This window comes from Plectrocnemia conspersa, unplaced genomic scaffold (genome assembly GCF_051122295.1).
Source record: "Plectrocnemia conspersa isolate PC_06_02 unplaced genomic scaffold, ASM5112229v1 ptg000010l, whole genome shotgun sequence".
In the NCBI taxonomy this organism is placed as follows: Eukaryota; Metazoa; Arthropoda; class Insecta; order Trichoptera; family Polycentropodidae; genus Plectrocnemia; species Plectrocnemia conspersa.
This window is the reverse complement of record NW_028277174.1, coordinates 23,635,180-23,650,758: the sequence shown is the minus strand read 5'-3', so window position 1 is coordinate 23,650,758 and position 15,579 is coordinate 23,635,180. Positions and strand designations below refer to the sequence as shown.

The 15,579-nt window shown below is 30.9% G+C and overlaps 2 protein-coding genes across 2 annotated transcripts in view; both read right to left on the bottom strand.

Moving 5' to 3' along the window:
• LOC148231082 (junctional adhesion molecule 2A-like) overlaps nucleotides 1–15,579 on the bottom strand; it is a 314,013-nt gene that overhangs the window by 148,145 nt on the left and 150,289 nt on the right. The gene's annotated exons all lie outside the window — the stretch shown is intronic.
• The window catches only part of LOC148231080 (uncharacterized), a 185,317-nt gene continuing 169,793 nt past the window's right edge, over nucleotides 56–15,579 (bottom strand). Inside the window, exons 3-8 of the mRNA XM_088195860.1 lie at nucleotides 14,592–14,749; nucleotides 11,826–11,934; nucleotides 11,028–11,254; nucleotides 4,097–4,211; nucleotides 2,817–2,969; nucleotides 56–194 (exon numbers count right to left, since the gene is read on the bottom strand). Of these exons, the coding sequence (XP_088051986.1) occupies nucleotides 79–194; nucleotides 2,817–2,969; nucleotides 4,097–4,211; nucleotides 11,028–11,254; nucleotides 11,826–11,934; nucleotides 14,592–14,749 (878 nt within the window). The 3' untranslated portion in view covers nucleotides 56–78. The remainder of the gene's footprint in view (nucleotides 195–2,816; nucleotides 2,970–4,096; nucleotides 4,212–11,027; nucleotides 11,255–11,825; nucleotides 11,935–14,591; nucleotides 14,750–15,579) is intronic.

Sequence of the window (15,579 nt, the reverse complement as noted above, 5' to 3'; positions counted from 1 at the left end):
TTTCATTTCATAAATAAGGAATTCGATTAAATTTGCGTGCTTCTCGATTCCAATAAATAGAGAGTGCTCTGTGTTTATTTATTTGAGCGATTTAGATAAAGCACAAGGATTTTGCTTATAATATAAACGGAAACCTCTTCCCGTCACATTTCCATTTGTCCTGAAGATCATAGAAATTGGTCCTGCGCTTAATTCTGAAACCAGATACAAAATAAACATTATTTCGTCTTAATTCTTCATTGATTTAATATTTTTTTACGCGAAATATTTTTTTATATATCTGATATAAAATATCGAATCATAAATGAAAAATATAAATAGAAATAGAAATGCAAAATTGAATTGAGTTTTTAATATATTTATAAAATTTATTTAATGTACTTTTATTTACAGTATTATATAATAAACAGCTAGAATGTGTTGTGAACATTGTTTTTTTAATTGTTTATTTATTTATACGTATTATAAATTAGTTTTATTAAGCATATGCTTTGATTAAGTAACATTTCTAAATCTAGAGATGTCACCAATCAGAAAAAATATTAAATGAATAGTATATATTGTATAAATAAGTTAACTATTAATTACCAACACTTTTATTCAAGATTCTTTGTTGCTTTGTTATCGGTAGGTTGTTAGTATAATAAATTAATTTTTAAGAAACCAGAATACCATTATAAAGGATTCTACGAATTGGAGTTGGGTTTCGGTTTTTGAACCCTCATCAGACTATTTTGAGTGTTCTAGTTATTGTTTGTTTTTTGTAATAAATTGTAAAAAACTATTGTGAATAAATTTGGTGTGAAAATACCTAAATTATTATCCATATCTAATAAATTAAATATTGTTTTAATCAACAAATAGTGCGACGCCCGATCGATACACGCGTTTATTTTTAATTACAAAGCTATAGTTATAACTGTTTAAAATATTGTAATTTTTATGTAGTATATATAATACAGGTAGGCCATGAGTTTTTACACATTTAGAAGCGCGCGCAAACAACAGCGCGTGGGAGTTTAATCCTTGGAAATTTAGTCGCGATGGATCTCCTTCTGGGGGAACAAAATTTTCTGTAAAAATATTAATATAAAATATATTATTATTTATATATAATAATAAAAATTGAAAAAAATGTTCGATCGTTTGTTGAAATTGTAACAATATTCGATCGTTAAATTATGTACAGCACGTTAAAGGTTTATATGCATAGTTCAGATTGAACTAATGCTTTAAGTTGATCGTTACAAACTAAAAACGAACACCAAAACTATCGTCCTAAGAACGAATTTCTTAGGTTTAGTATTGCACTGTACGTTATTAACAATACTCACACCAAAAGCATTATTTAGCTTAGAAGCAGTTTCTACTGCTTTACTACCATATTTAAACTCATATAAAAATCAATTCTTGGTTCATGTTAGTAAAATACAGAACTAAAATTGTACTTTAAAATGATATTAACACAAACACAATGAAATTCAATTTTTAATAAAATAAATAGCAAAACCGCAATTATTTTTCTAACTACTTATTACAATCTATTAATGTCAAAAACTTTTATGCCTACACTTCACTCTCTGGAAGTCGGCCAAGGACGGAGAATATAGCGGGTTACTTCGGTCGAGCTCGGTACTGCCCGCTCTAAAATCTCTCGGAAGTTGTCCGAGGTTACCGAGAACGGGAGGTAAAGTGGGGGTAATTCAGTCGACTTGGCTAACTTCGAACGCTTCCGAACGTTGTCGGCAAACGGACCGAAGTCGGAGTTGCTCTTTCGAGCGCGAGCGATGAGATACTTACTTTTTCGCCCTTTCGCGTGTTAAATGACGAGAGTGAGAGAGATAATGATATGGTGTTTTGCAAACTGAGATAGAACGAGTAACTCGGTGCAATTTTAGTATGCGCGTAGGCGTCCTATGGTTAACACGCATGTAGAGAGTTGCATCGTGGTCACGTGGTCAAGCTTATCGGGGACTTCAACATACTCTTACTGACATCTTTGAATATTTTAGGGCACCAAAAGGGATTAATTATATTTTTGATAGTATATTCTTGTAACAGATATCGTTATTATATTTTTTCATATAAAATTAAATAATTAAAAAATAATTAGTGGTACTTGATTTAGTTAAAAAAAATCATTTCGAATATCCTTATGTATTTTTTTAGATCGGTTTATATAAATGTCACACCATAACGAATTCTTATTTAGAATTGATGGCGACAAATTCTATGATAGTCACAGATGTGGGGTTCGTATTTTAAAGTATCATTTTTATGCCTTACGGCATTTTGCAAAAGCCGACAAAGATTTTGCGTAAATTGAATATTTACGACCGAAAAGTTTTCACTGATATTGTATTGGTGAGTGTCCACACAAACTTTTATAATTATCAGTAGCGTAATTTTAATAATATGACAATTTAAAAATTGCGATTATTTGGCATATTTTTCGATCGCGCGCAAATATGCCAGCAGCCGCCGTGCGGACGTCATATGAAATTTGTGGCAGTGTGGTCGCCACTCGGAAGTCGGCGACCTCCGCCGATTTCAATTGAACTTCAGTTTGGACAACTTCCAGAGAGTGTAGTGCAAGCATTACACTAGCTTCTCAAGAATTATATAATATATTCACATTAATAATATGTATATTGTATCTGCTATACTTCATTATATTATACGAGTAAATTTTCCGGCTGAGATCCTCTGTGATCTGCTAAATCCCTATCATAAAAAGGGATATTGTTGATGGACAACACAATTTCTTCAAATATTTACGACGCTTCTAAGTTAATATATTTTAATAATCAATTTACCTGTCACAGGTGCGTTTAGAGTAAAGTCTTCAATCACGCTAGCATCGTTCAGCCTCTCTCCGCACAATCTTATGCCGTTAACTATAATGAAGTCATCGGGGCAATTAAATATTTCTGCCCCTGCCTGTTTCGGTGGAATTAAGGGTACGCCATCTATCAAACAAAGAAAAGAAATAAAAAAAGAGACAACAATGGAGTTGGAAATAATCCAATTTTTGCGAAGAATATGGAGTGTACCACAAAAATATATATTATATAAAAAAAACAGTTCTATGATTATATATCAATATAATAACATATGGTTTTATTTTCTAAGAATTATTTACGTTACTATAGTCAGCATCATAAGTTAAAATGTTGGAGATGAAAATCGCACTAAGACATATGATCGTTTTATTTATTTTTATGGAACATTATGTATTATTGATTTTATCGAAGTAACACAGTTCATTAATTGCACACAAAGGATTTTTATTCCATCAACATTCGTTATTCTTAAGAATAACATAATACGCGTTTAATAAGCCTTATGATTAATTCACATCACGTTTTCAATATGAAATTTGTAAATACCGTGTGGCTGAAGCAATACAAATATATACATATATCACATGTGACAGCGAAAACGTAAATCTACCGGGGACACGGAGCTCGAAAAAGTTTACTAAGTAAACTTTGAAATTGAGTTAATGTAAATCATAAGCTGACGTGATTTATATTCAAGAGCATACGAGACGCGATTATAAAAATATTCGCATATAATACGATAATATATAAATTCAACGTTAAGGTTATTTAATTAAACTTTTTTATGCAAAACATATTCCCAAAATGCTACTTAACATCTTTCGATAAAAAAATACTTAATTAATATTATTTTCACTTTAGTAAATTAATTCGCGAGAACCGCTCGTTAATCACGGCGTCGGATTATTTGCCTATACTCGTCGCTTTTAATTAATCTCGAATGAGCAATATACTACATTATCACTTAATTGTATTAATAATGTAATGATCCTAAGTGTGCCATTTTGTTTCGTTCTCAACAAAATGTTTGTTAATACTTAAAAAATGAAACGTAAATACAAGTTGGAAATTAATAAACTCAATTGAAACACCAATCAATTAGACTTTCATACATATTTGTTATGTTTAAGACGATGCTTTTTATTAAATTATTATAATCTGTTTTAAGATTTAAGATATAAAGCTGAGAATAAAACGAGCTTTTAGTGAGAGCTTTGCAAATAAAATTCTAGTATAGATATACACATATTTACCTGCATCATAGTTTAATATTTGAAATTCTTGCTCCGTTTTTTCAGTATTTGTAAAATAAGTGATGCTGCATGATCCCGTGGATCTTTTTATGCAAATTGCATAATTTAAATTGTTCTGAAATATAAATAATAATATAAATTACAGTATTCTCGACGTATTTTTCATTTAGCTGCAGCAAAGATTGTTCAATTGCTCCTTTTATATATCAGGTTTAGGTGAAATGTCATTTCAACTAACTATCGAATTTAATTAGACAATGGTCGTTGATTGCAGGTTCGTCATTAAGCAGTGCCACCTATTTGATTCTCGCCTGATCATTACTGAATAATTTGTCAGACTAGATCAATTAGTATTAGACAAGAGATGATGTTTCTTGGCACACAAAGGGAACTCGGTGGAGGAATTCTAACCTCACCGGACCCTTCTCTGATCGAGTGGGGTTTCCAGATTATTCAAACACCACAAATGAAGGCCCTAATTAAGTGGTTGACTCGAACCGTCGCGAAAGGTGCTAATTTGATTTTGCGTAAGATTCGGTTCTTTGTTTGAACAGTTTTGTAAGCACTTTGAATCTTTATTTAGACTCGCATATACAACAACGTTTTAGTTCTAAATTAGTTTTATTTGCATAAGAAAATATACCGTTGATATGAGAAACATTTTGACAAGTATATGTATACAATATCTGCACTGTATTTATTTCCCTTCCTATTCTAGTGATATCTGTTTAATGTCTATTATGATTATCAGCTCTTCAATTTTTCATGACATAAAATCATAGTTAATTTATAAATTTTGTCAAAGTTTGTTCACAACTATTGTAAAACAATAATACATAATAGTCAGTCATTTTTTTCAAAACCATAAAAAATCGTTATTTATCGCAACATAAAGATTCAATTTTGAGACGCATATAGAAACAACACTCTTGACCTTATTAATCGGACAAATAGCATTGTTGTTATCAGACAATAGGCCATCTTCAGCCGGATTTTAGAGGTGTGGTCAAACGCTAATGCTATTTATTTTTAATTGTCATAGTCTGTAAAAGAGGTGCATAACTGATTATTACTACTACTGACTACTAAGCATATGACGCTAAACAAACGACTAAAAATAAATATTGGCAAAAACTTCAAAGCACACAAGAAATGGCAAAGACTCGAATATTCACTTGATAATTTTATTTATAAGATAAACTGTTTTTAAACAGATTTTTAGCATCTATATGGCTGCAAAGTCAAACCACTCAGCAACCAAAATATTCGAACAAAATAGCTGCAGATAAATTGAAAGGTTGTAAATATTTAATTTGTAATCTCCGAAGCAGGGTCAACTCTAGATTTCTTACGTCGAGCTAGACCAATGGATGTGAAGGGAGAAGCGGCGGCAATCTTCGCTGGCTTGAAGTTGAATCAACCTTATTTTGGTTGTTGTCTAAGCAGATTTTGAAGTTCAGATGCTTAGATAATAAGTCCAGAAAATCATTCAAAGTTGCCCGCGTTCATGTTTTATATCCATGGCCGTTCCATAGAAGATTTTTTTTACGCCCTTTTTTGATAAGACAATTTTTTTTTAATTAATTGCCGTTGGCCACTAAAAAAAAAGCTTTCATTTAGGTGATGGATATGTTAATCCATTTTGATTAGTGGCGAGTACTTTGAAATTAAATCTGTTAATAGGTTTCTCACGGGAGTGTCCTATTTAAACAAAAAAACTTATATTTTTTAAGACAATTATAACGCTTTATCATGAGCCTAACTGTTTTTTAATGACGTATTAGCATGATTTATTACCAATTAAACTGATGAACCCACCAACAGTTTTAAACCATTTTTGTTTTCTATGCACGTGCATATAAACAAATGTATTAAAGTGAATATACTAGCGATATGATGCTAAAATTTCCTTTGTGAAGCAGTGGATAAAAATAACAAAAAAATGTTTTAGATTGTTATAATGTTTCGCAGTCAAAAAAATACAGTATTATAGATCACGATTCAAGTACTAACCTAATTGATAAATAAGAGGAGAGACTCTCTGATAACATATAAGCTAAAATGCCGCTGTAAGAAAATCACTTTTCACTAGAATTACTACGTTTTTTTATTGTTTTCAGTTTAGACCTGAGTCTGCTAATAGTGGAGTTAACACAAAATTGACACAGACGCGCCAAGTGACACAGTCGTAGTCCGGAAAAAGTAGCATTTCCAATTCAATCGTCAGATTTTTAAAATCAACCGTTTCGCAAACAGATGACAGCGAAAACCGTTCGTAAAGAAAAGCAGTGAAATCTACAAAACATTTTTTACGCAAACTTGCAGCATTAAAAGTGTTTTAATTTAAATAACAGGATTTAATTAACGTCCAAATCACCCATACGTGATCAATAATAAGCCAAACAACTGCTGTATGAAAATCATGTATTTATTCTTACTTTTTTAATTCAGTCCTGATCTCACCACCAGTGTACCTCACGTCAAATTGACACAAAAAAACACAGTTTGAGCCTAGATCTTTAGGCTGACACAATCAAGGACAGAGAAACCCAGCTTTTCTTCCACGTTTGTCAGATTTGGTTCAGCCAGGCCGTTGTATTAAGTCGTCAAGAGTAAATTTCTAGAGATTTGACTTGAGACGAAAAGCATCGGCACAAGTAATCCATTACTTATATAAATATAATATATTGCGCATATTTATACGTGTTGTAATTTTAAAACAATTAATGTATTTAATAATTGAAATATTTTACAGCACTTCAGTGTTTCACCATGTAGATATATTATTTGTAATTTTATATAAGCACACAAAGGGGTACATCGTATTATTTCTATATAGATATGCGGCGTAGATTGAGTCATGCGTAATCTACTAAATATTTATGTGTTTTGAATTTACCCATGAAATGAATCCACCCGGATATTCTCATTTACATTAATCGCACTTTCCTCGAAAAATTATAAAAGCAGTACTCAAAACGATGGAATTAGTACAAAACAGTGAATGGGTGATAAAATGGGTATTATTATTTTTTTGCTTCTCAGTCAAATATTTATTTTGGGCTTCAATAAAAATATTTTATTTTAATATATAAATTTTAAATAAACATAATGGGGTAGTACATTTATATTACATACTGATAACTTTTGTTAATTTTCCATTAAATACTAGCATAATTCTATATCTATCCAAAGAATATTCCATCACTAGGTAAAGTTTTCTAATACTAGAACAAAATATTGCAGTGGGATTAAACTATTTTGCATATTGTGAACTTTCAATATGCGATAAATTATTTTAGCATTCATATTGTGATGCTAGGTTATATATAAAAGTTAAAACGCATTCTAGGCTCAATTTCAAATTTAATTAAATTGATAACATAGTAATTTGTATATGCTATAGAAATAATATAGTGTTTGTTATGCCATATTATTATTAAATATATTTATAAAAGCTATACGTTTTCATCCAATAACTTCAAGCTTTAAATTTATGCAATATATATAATTATACGTCTCACTGAAACTTGTCACTCTCGCAAGCATCTTAATTATACCCATCAAGCTTTTAATGTAGGTAAAGCGTCGCTTTCGGACCGCGATGGTAACTCACTCGTGATTTATTCTACAATTAATATGCGAAATTCTCATCAAAATACTGACTTTGTATATTGTTAATGGTGTCCTGTGCACCTGAGGCAAAATATATTATATTTAATAATAATAAAATCAACAATCTATAGCTTAATAAAAACATAATTAAAAAAATAAATATATCGTCGCTAAATACCAGGATAATAATCCTAAATTATTTATTTTCTTTGTAAAAAATAAATGTAAAACAACTACGCTATAATTACTGAACCGTAAAACATATGTATATAAAACAAACTATTTTATCATAAAAATATCTTTTATGTCTATTATAAAACTACTATATCTTATAAAAGACGCAAATAGTGTAATATCATTGATTATATTAAACAATAACGTGTCCATAAAAATTGTAATGTTTAAGGTAGGTATGCAACTAAACTGCAAATAAACTCTAATTGAATTTATCACTTCAAAAGGACAGTCCTTAATTAGTGAACATAAAAGGGGTTGTCTGTTACCACGATAACGTACAACCTCATTTGAGGGTGAAGTCCCAGTAAAAATTAAAATATTTTAATCGAAAGCATTCGCTATATTCTTCAAACCGTTTTACTTGTTAGAGTCATTGAAATTTAAAGCAAAACATCATTTAATTTCGTTTTGAAATACAAATATATAAATATTTAGTGAAATAGGTGAGATACTAACATAAAAAACATACATGATGCTGAAATAGCAATACCATATTTAATTATTTTTAACTATATGTATATCGAATAGTAAACGATCAAATATTTGAATCTATTTATTTTAATTTTTAAAATAATACAAAGTACACAATTAATTATTTCTGTTGCCGAAAATACTCATTTGATTGCTGTTTATGTGAACATTATTGCCAGCAATAGGTTACAGAAACTACAATTTGGTATGCACAAAAAATATCACATTATTTTTATAATATTAGCTCAAAAATATGAGTAATTTCCGGAATTTCTGCAATTAAAACGTGTTATTTTTTTATTATTTTTATGCTACTGCACAATAAGCAGAAAGCAAAAAACTCCACAACTTGAACTGGGTTTTTAAAGCAAATAAAAAAGTATTCCATCACACATATAAACGAATACCTTACAAATATTTAAACAAATATTCGAATAGTGAATATTCAAGTTTTTAATTTCGAGTCTTTAGTTACAACTTATGATTTTCAAATTGCTTATATGATATATGAATAAATAATTAATATTTCATGAAAATTTAAAACAGAATTTTAAAACTGCCTGTAGTCATTGCGTTGCAATTATGTTTATTTTTCATTTGCAAAGAAACAGTATTTTTGGTATTAGTAACTGATTTATCTATCGTGATCACCACTGATTTATCGTGATAGCGAGATAACCGAACTCTAAAAAAATAATCGGTCAAATACCGTCTCAGATTCGAGTACATACAAATTCCATTGTTGCCGGACTTACGCAACGTAGAGCAAATGCACTGTTAAAACAACTACAAATTCCTATAAGATATTTAAAAAATAAAAACAGTGATTCTATTTCCGACTCAAATCACTTAAATTAGTCAAGATATTAAAGATGAAATGGGTCAATACTTTCAACGTATATTTCTGTTGGAAACTTCCAGTTGAACTTATCATTTCATTTCTTAATTTAATCTACGAGAACTTAACGCATACAACACATTTCGAAGTTCAGAAAAAACAGTCGCTTCGACTTTGGTTGCTGAAGAGCTTAACTCCATATTAAAAACTTTAAAAGGTGATTTATTGATTAGTCTATACGCCGAAATAATTAGACTATACACCTGCGTTGATTTATATTTGATTCCTAAGCTCAAGTTAAATTCTTGTGAATTCTAACTTAGAAGCGAAATGAGTCTTAGTAAAAGGAATTGTTTATTGAAGTTGCTAATGACTTAGAATCGCTTATGGTTTTATGGTTATGACATCAAAATAAAGTTTCAATCGTATCAACGAAAGAACCAAGAGCAACAAAGCACGTCAAATTCAATCAAATATCAAGGTTCTCTTTGATATAATTGTTGACTCTACAATTAATTCTTACTACAGTTCAACGTCGTTTACGTCGGGCAATCCAAAATAAACTACCAGAATTGTGGTAAAATAATATTGTCATATTTCTGCAGATGAAAAGAACATTGAAAGTACAACGTTTTATGATTATAGAGAAGCTAAGACAGTGCATTCCAGAAACTTTTTGAGGTTTGAAATATTTTTTGTCGTATGTGTACTATATCTTATTTTTAATCAATAAGCTAAATAAATAAATAAATACTTTTTTTTTAATAGTTATTATTAATTATTGGGAAAATATAAAAAAAACTTCAATCACTAATTTTGCTTTTATAGACATAATAGAAAACTTAAAAAATCAAAAACGTCTTGAGTTTATATGAGATTTAAATCCACTCAGTGACGTAGCTATGGGGGACGGAGGGGGCGGGTCACCCCGGGCGGCACTTGCTTGGGAGCGGCATATTCGCGATGGAATCGTCTAATGTGGTTCTTAACCCTGAATGCACTAAAACATGTATAAATCCACGAATAACAAGAGCTTAACAATAATTAATTTATTATTTTAAGAAATGCTGATTTTATGACCCAGCAAAAATATGTATCGGGGGGCGGCAATTTTAAGGATTGTCCCGGGCGGCACATATCCAAGCTTAAAGCACGATCTCTTATTTATAATTTAATGAATTATTATATAATAATATTATTATTAATGTCTATCGCATGACAAAGCAAACAAACGTTAAAATTTAAAATGAAGCAAAAAGCTTTAGTAGTCCTCTTTGTGGTTGTATCACGTGACAAATCGGTCGTTTTGCCCTTTTTTTGCTACACATTTCGGCAATGACAATACATAACTGCGTACTTAAACGTGACGTTTCAAAAGTGTATAATGAAAAAAATATACAAATGGGAGACATTTTTCACGTTTACAGTCCAACACGCGTACATGTTATAGACACAAAGATATATCCCGAGGGCTAACACGACATTCGAATTTGGTAACGGGTGGTACGTGCCAAAATTTGCGTGTACGTTTGGGATGAAGAAATAAAAATTAAATGCAGGGAAATGCCCTAGGAAAAAGGACATTTGCCGTATAATGAAAATAAATTATTAATGTAGAGGAACACACATACTCTTAAAATAAATTTAGAACATATTTCATTAAGAAATAAATATTTATATAGAGTTTATAAAGCAAATGCTAGTTGGGACTATATAAAAAGTTTATTGTATGAAGGTGTTCGTTTGTGGCAGATTTACTATTGTACTTACGAAGTAGCCTGGAGCTCTGTATATGGGAAGTGTGCCTTCTTCTTGGTAATTGAAAGTTTCGATTAATCCCGATGAGGTTGTGTGATACTGAAGGCAACCTGCTGGGGCGCTTTTCTCGGAAGCTGTTATGAGTTGGCAAATTTCTATCTGAAACACTCGGTTTGCGTTGGTAGCACTTAGCACCGACACGTAAAATGGTCCCATAGCTTCATCGACGTCTACGTAAACTTTAAAATAAAGAAAATTAATTAAAAATTAAAACTACCATTGCAACATATCAAGTTGATAACTTAAAAATGTTATGAAGGCAATTCTTTATATTCAATATTATTGTACAACAATTTTTACCACAATAAATGTTATATATGTAAACTCATACACAGATTTCTTCTGTATCATTAGTTTTGTTTGATGAAAGAGTATTTTTTATATTTTGATTGATTATAATATATAACATTTTGAAACATACAGTTTTTTGAAAACTTATTGTATGTAATCAATATTACGATGTATTAGATATCATAATACATATAATTGCTAATAAGTCTTAGTATCAATATTATAAAGAGTTATTAAGTGTTTGTAGTTGCACAAATTTTTGGACTTATTTAATCCTTGAATCGATAGATTGAGTGTGTTTCATTTACATATCTGCTTAAATATAGTGTTTGAATATGAATTATTAATATATAAAATCATAATTAGAATAGCGAATTTAATTGACGTGCGTCACCCATTAACTCTACTACAATCTACATAAAATATATATTCGGTTTAAAATATTTTAATTATATTCACCATGTTGGCCGTTATTTATACCACATAATATCGGTACAATACTGTTTATGTTTTGTCCGGCTATAACGAATTGGTCGTCAACACAGGTTCCATTAGTCGGAGGTTGTAACTGAAAATTGAAATTGTGTTATTCATTTTCAACAAATTCCACCAATAATTTAATATGGTTCGTTTTAGAGCCAAAGTGTGAACGATTGTATTCAAATTTATGACATTGATCAAATAAAGTTTGTGCCAATTTGAAGTTTCTAATTTTCCAAACTGCGATGCTTCGTCTGACTATATGCAAAAGGTGTAAAAGTTAAATGCATTTGATAAATAATTCAATACATCAAACAAACCACATATGAAATATCATCCTTGCAGTTGCTTATTGATAAATTAGTTTCGCAAGAAGACAATTGGTGTTAAGCACATTTACATGTTTAATTTGCTTTAATGGGAGATTTTAATTTAAGTTAACTCTAGCACAAATTATTAAAAAACATGAATAATCAATTTTGATTTGGTTTGAATATATAAATAATATATTTACAATGCCGATTATTAAATTTTTATTTTTTTTAAGAAAAATCTGTGATTCTCGCTTGCTTTTGAGAATTTCTCAATAATTTTATAATATCATTTTTTAGAATTTTTGTAAAAGCTATTGGTTGGTGTAATCCAGAAAAGTTTTGTAATAAATGTATTTTAGTATCTTATTCACTTGTATTCTCACTATCACTACCTTTCTCTTCTGTTTGAGTGACAACAGAAACAATACCCTTTTGGTCAATGTAATCCAGAAAAGTTTTAACATAAGTCAGTACCGTTTTGTAACTAATATAATTGCAGTATCATTTTTACTTGTATTTTCACCATCACTGTCTTTCTCTTCTGCTTGGAGAAGTTGAGTTCTTCTCGGGATGTGGGCGCCCATAACAGTATATTGTCCGCAGGCGGTAGGCGTCTACTGGTCTCTTCGAGTGTCTGCTGGTGACTACCTTCTCCCTATCGGAGTCCAGGCGTAAGTATCCAGGGCTTCAAAGCTTGCTTAATAATCACATGCAGCGATCATCCAGCCAATAGATGTACTCGTTTCTTAGCGAAATAATTATACGCCTTTATAAAGTGACATTCGCTTGATGGGCATTGTCCAAGGTCTTATTGCATTTGCAACAGGAATCTTGTGAATTCGGTGATTTATTATATCTGTGACCACCTTGCAACAAATAAATATTCTCTCAATGACGGAATTTTTTTACTGTAAGAACAAAACTCATGTCATTTATTATTATATCGATTACTTTATCGATTACTTTAGGTTGTAACGCTTTTGTGTGTGGTCCATCCTTTATGCTATTGTCTTATTTCCTTGTTAATATATGATAATTTTGGTCACAGTTTATTAACGCAATTTTGAGAATAAGACTCTTTCGAACATATGCATTTGTGTGTAGTCGCCATACTATTTGCAACGTATATACTGCGTTACGTATATTAAAAAATGTTGTCTAGAAAAAGTAGATAAATATATCCGTTGTCAAATTAAAAACTTTCTAACTATTTCATATAAAATGTAAGCTCCCAATAGATACGATACTTTAAACAAGTGAAAATAAATACCAAACCGTCTCGAAAGTAAGACCTGACAATGGGATAAAGATCTCGGGACTAAGCAATTGCATTAAAAATTGTCAATAATTCATGGACTACATATAAGAAAATTCGTCCCGAGACGTTAATAAATCTTAAGCACTCTTAAGTACCGTAAAAACTATTTTGATTGAAACGGATGCGTTCTACCTAGGAGTATTGTGCTTCTACCCATTTGTTGACGATCGACTTTAACGTTTTATTTTTAAGGGTGTGTCCACGAAGTTTTCCAAAAACATTCTCATCTGCGATTCACCAGAGCTGTCTCGAACAAGAAATATAAAAATCACAACCAGGCAGAGAGAGGCAGATGGTTAGACAGGTAGAGAGACAGATTGAGGCAGATGAAGGAAGAATCGACAAGAGTCGCACAAAGGAGTCACGGCACGAGACACATCACAGCCGACGATAATTTACCTCGACACTCCAGCCAACACTCTCCGATTTGCAAGAACTGCCATTTAGACTTTACTCCCGGATAGCGACCGCTACATTTCCATATGTGATAATTAATATATGTGTACCTTTTTTTGGGTCTAATTTGGCCGCCTTCACACCTCTTTGGGCTTACACCCGAAAGAGAAAATTATGGAACGGATGGCATTTAATATATTATAGCAGTGTTGCAAGAGTAATTATGCAATATTTTATATAAATCAGCTAAAGAAAATACTTCAACGATCGCATTAAAATTGATATACATATGCAAATATATTATTAGTATTACCCCAAGTACAGGACAAAACGTTAGGAACTGCATTTAAAAAGCTAATTAATAAAATACAAAAACATTTGTATGATCGTTATTAAAAAATAAATAAGTAGATTTACATTAATAAATGTGAAAAAAATACAAAATATATCCTTAAAAAAATTAATACAATTGTTAATTATAAAGAAATTTTAAAACGACTGAAGCATTTGCGATTCTTATTCTAGAAATATTCGTTAATCACGCTTTACAATACAGTAACAAGATTATCTAGCTTTCTTAATGTATCAAAGCTCTTAAGCCCTAATTTTCAAGACAAACATTCCATTTATTTAATGTATATAAAAGTCTACTCTTTTAAAGTATTCTACACTTTATTTCGTTTCTAATAAAAGTGACTATTAATCAAAGTGTCTCACCTCCATTTGTACAAAGTCGAATCTGAGTTGATTCACCGCATCGTGAGCTTTGTGCACAGTCAGCGTGCACGATAGTCTGTCTTCGCTCGGTTTCGGAAATCCGGGATTTGTGAACGTAGAGCAGTTTGTGGACGTCTGTTCACCACAAGAAAACTGAACTGCAAACCAAAGATATTACTTAACAGAAGCTTACATTTCACAGTAAGAGGAAGTTGGCTATTGCTAGGCTCGCGGAATAGGAAGGGACTTAGAGACCCGTTTCTATAGCGCATCGATCGAATGCGCTGTGTAATGTAATTTTCACTCGGCTTATCTTGTTTCAATTGCATATTTGCATAATTCCTTGACTTTTGATAATATGTACCATGCACTAAAGCAGCGTTTCCTCAATAGCGTGAAAGATAGTCGGGAGCTATGCATCTCTTAGATATTACATGCACATGTTTAAAACTATTTTTGTATCTATTTGAAAAAAATAATATTCGTATTCCAACTATGTAGCTTGATCGCAATAACCCCCGTCAAATAGGACCACAGTTGAAGTGATTGTTTATAAAAGTGAGATTTTGGTAGTCGGAAAATGTTAAGTACGTTCCAAGAGAAATTTTATTGTCAGGGCCCCTTCCCTTTAAAAGGCAAGTGTATAACTGTACCACTACTACATTACATATTTTCGATCTTGTACTTTTTGACTTGGCATTTCAAAACCAAATATAAACGAAAATTTGTCATCAACACAAAAATATAACATAAATATGATGCACATTTTCAGATTTATTTCAAGGATAAACAATAGCACAATTATTTGGTTGTAGACTAGAATTATTCATCTGCCTGAGAATGTAAAAAGAAGGAGTCACACTAGTGAGATTCCAAGTAATGTGGTCCAGTAAACGTGCATATAAATACAAAAAAGGATGTAGATTATGAAGAACCGTTAACGCGCACTTCGAAAATATATTAAGAAAAGACTACCAAATTACAAAAA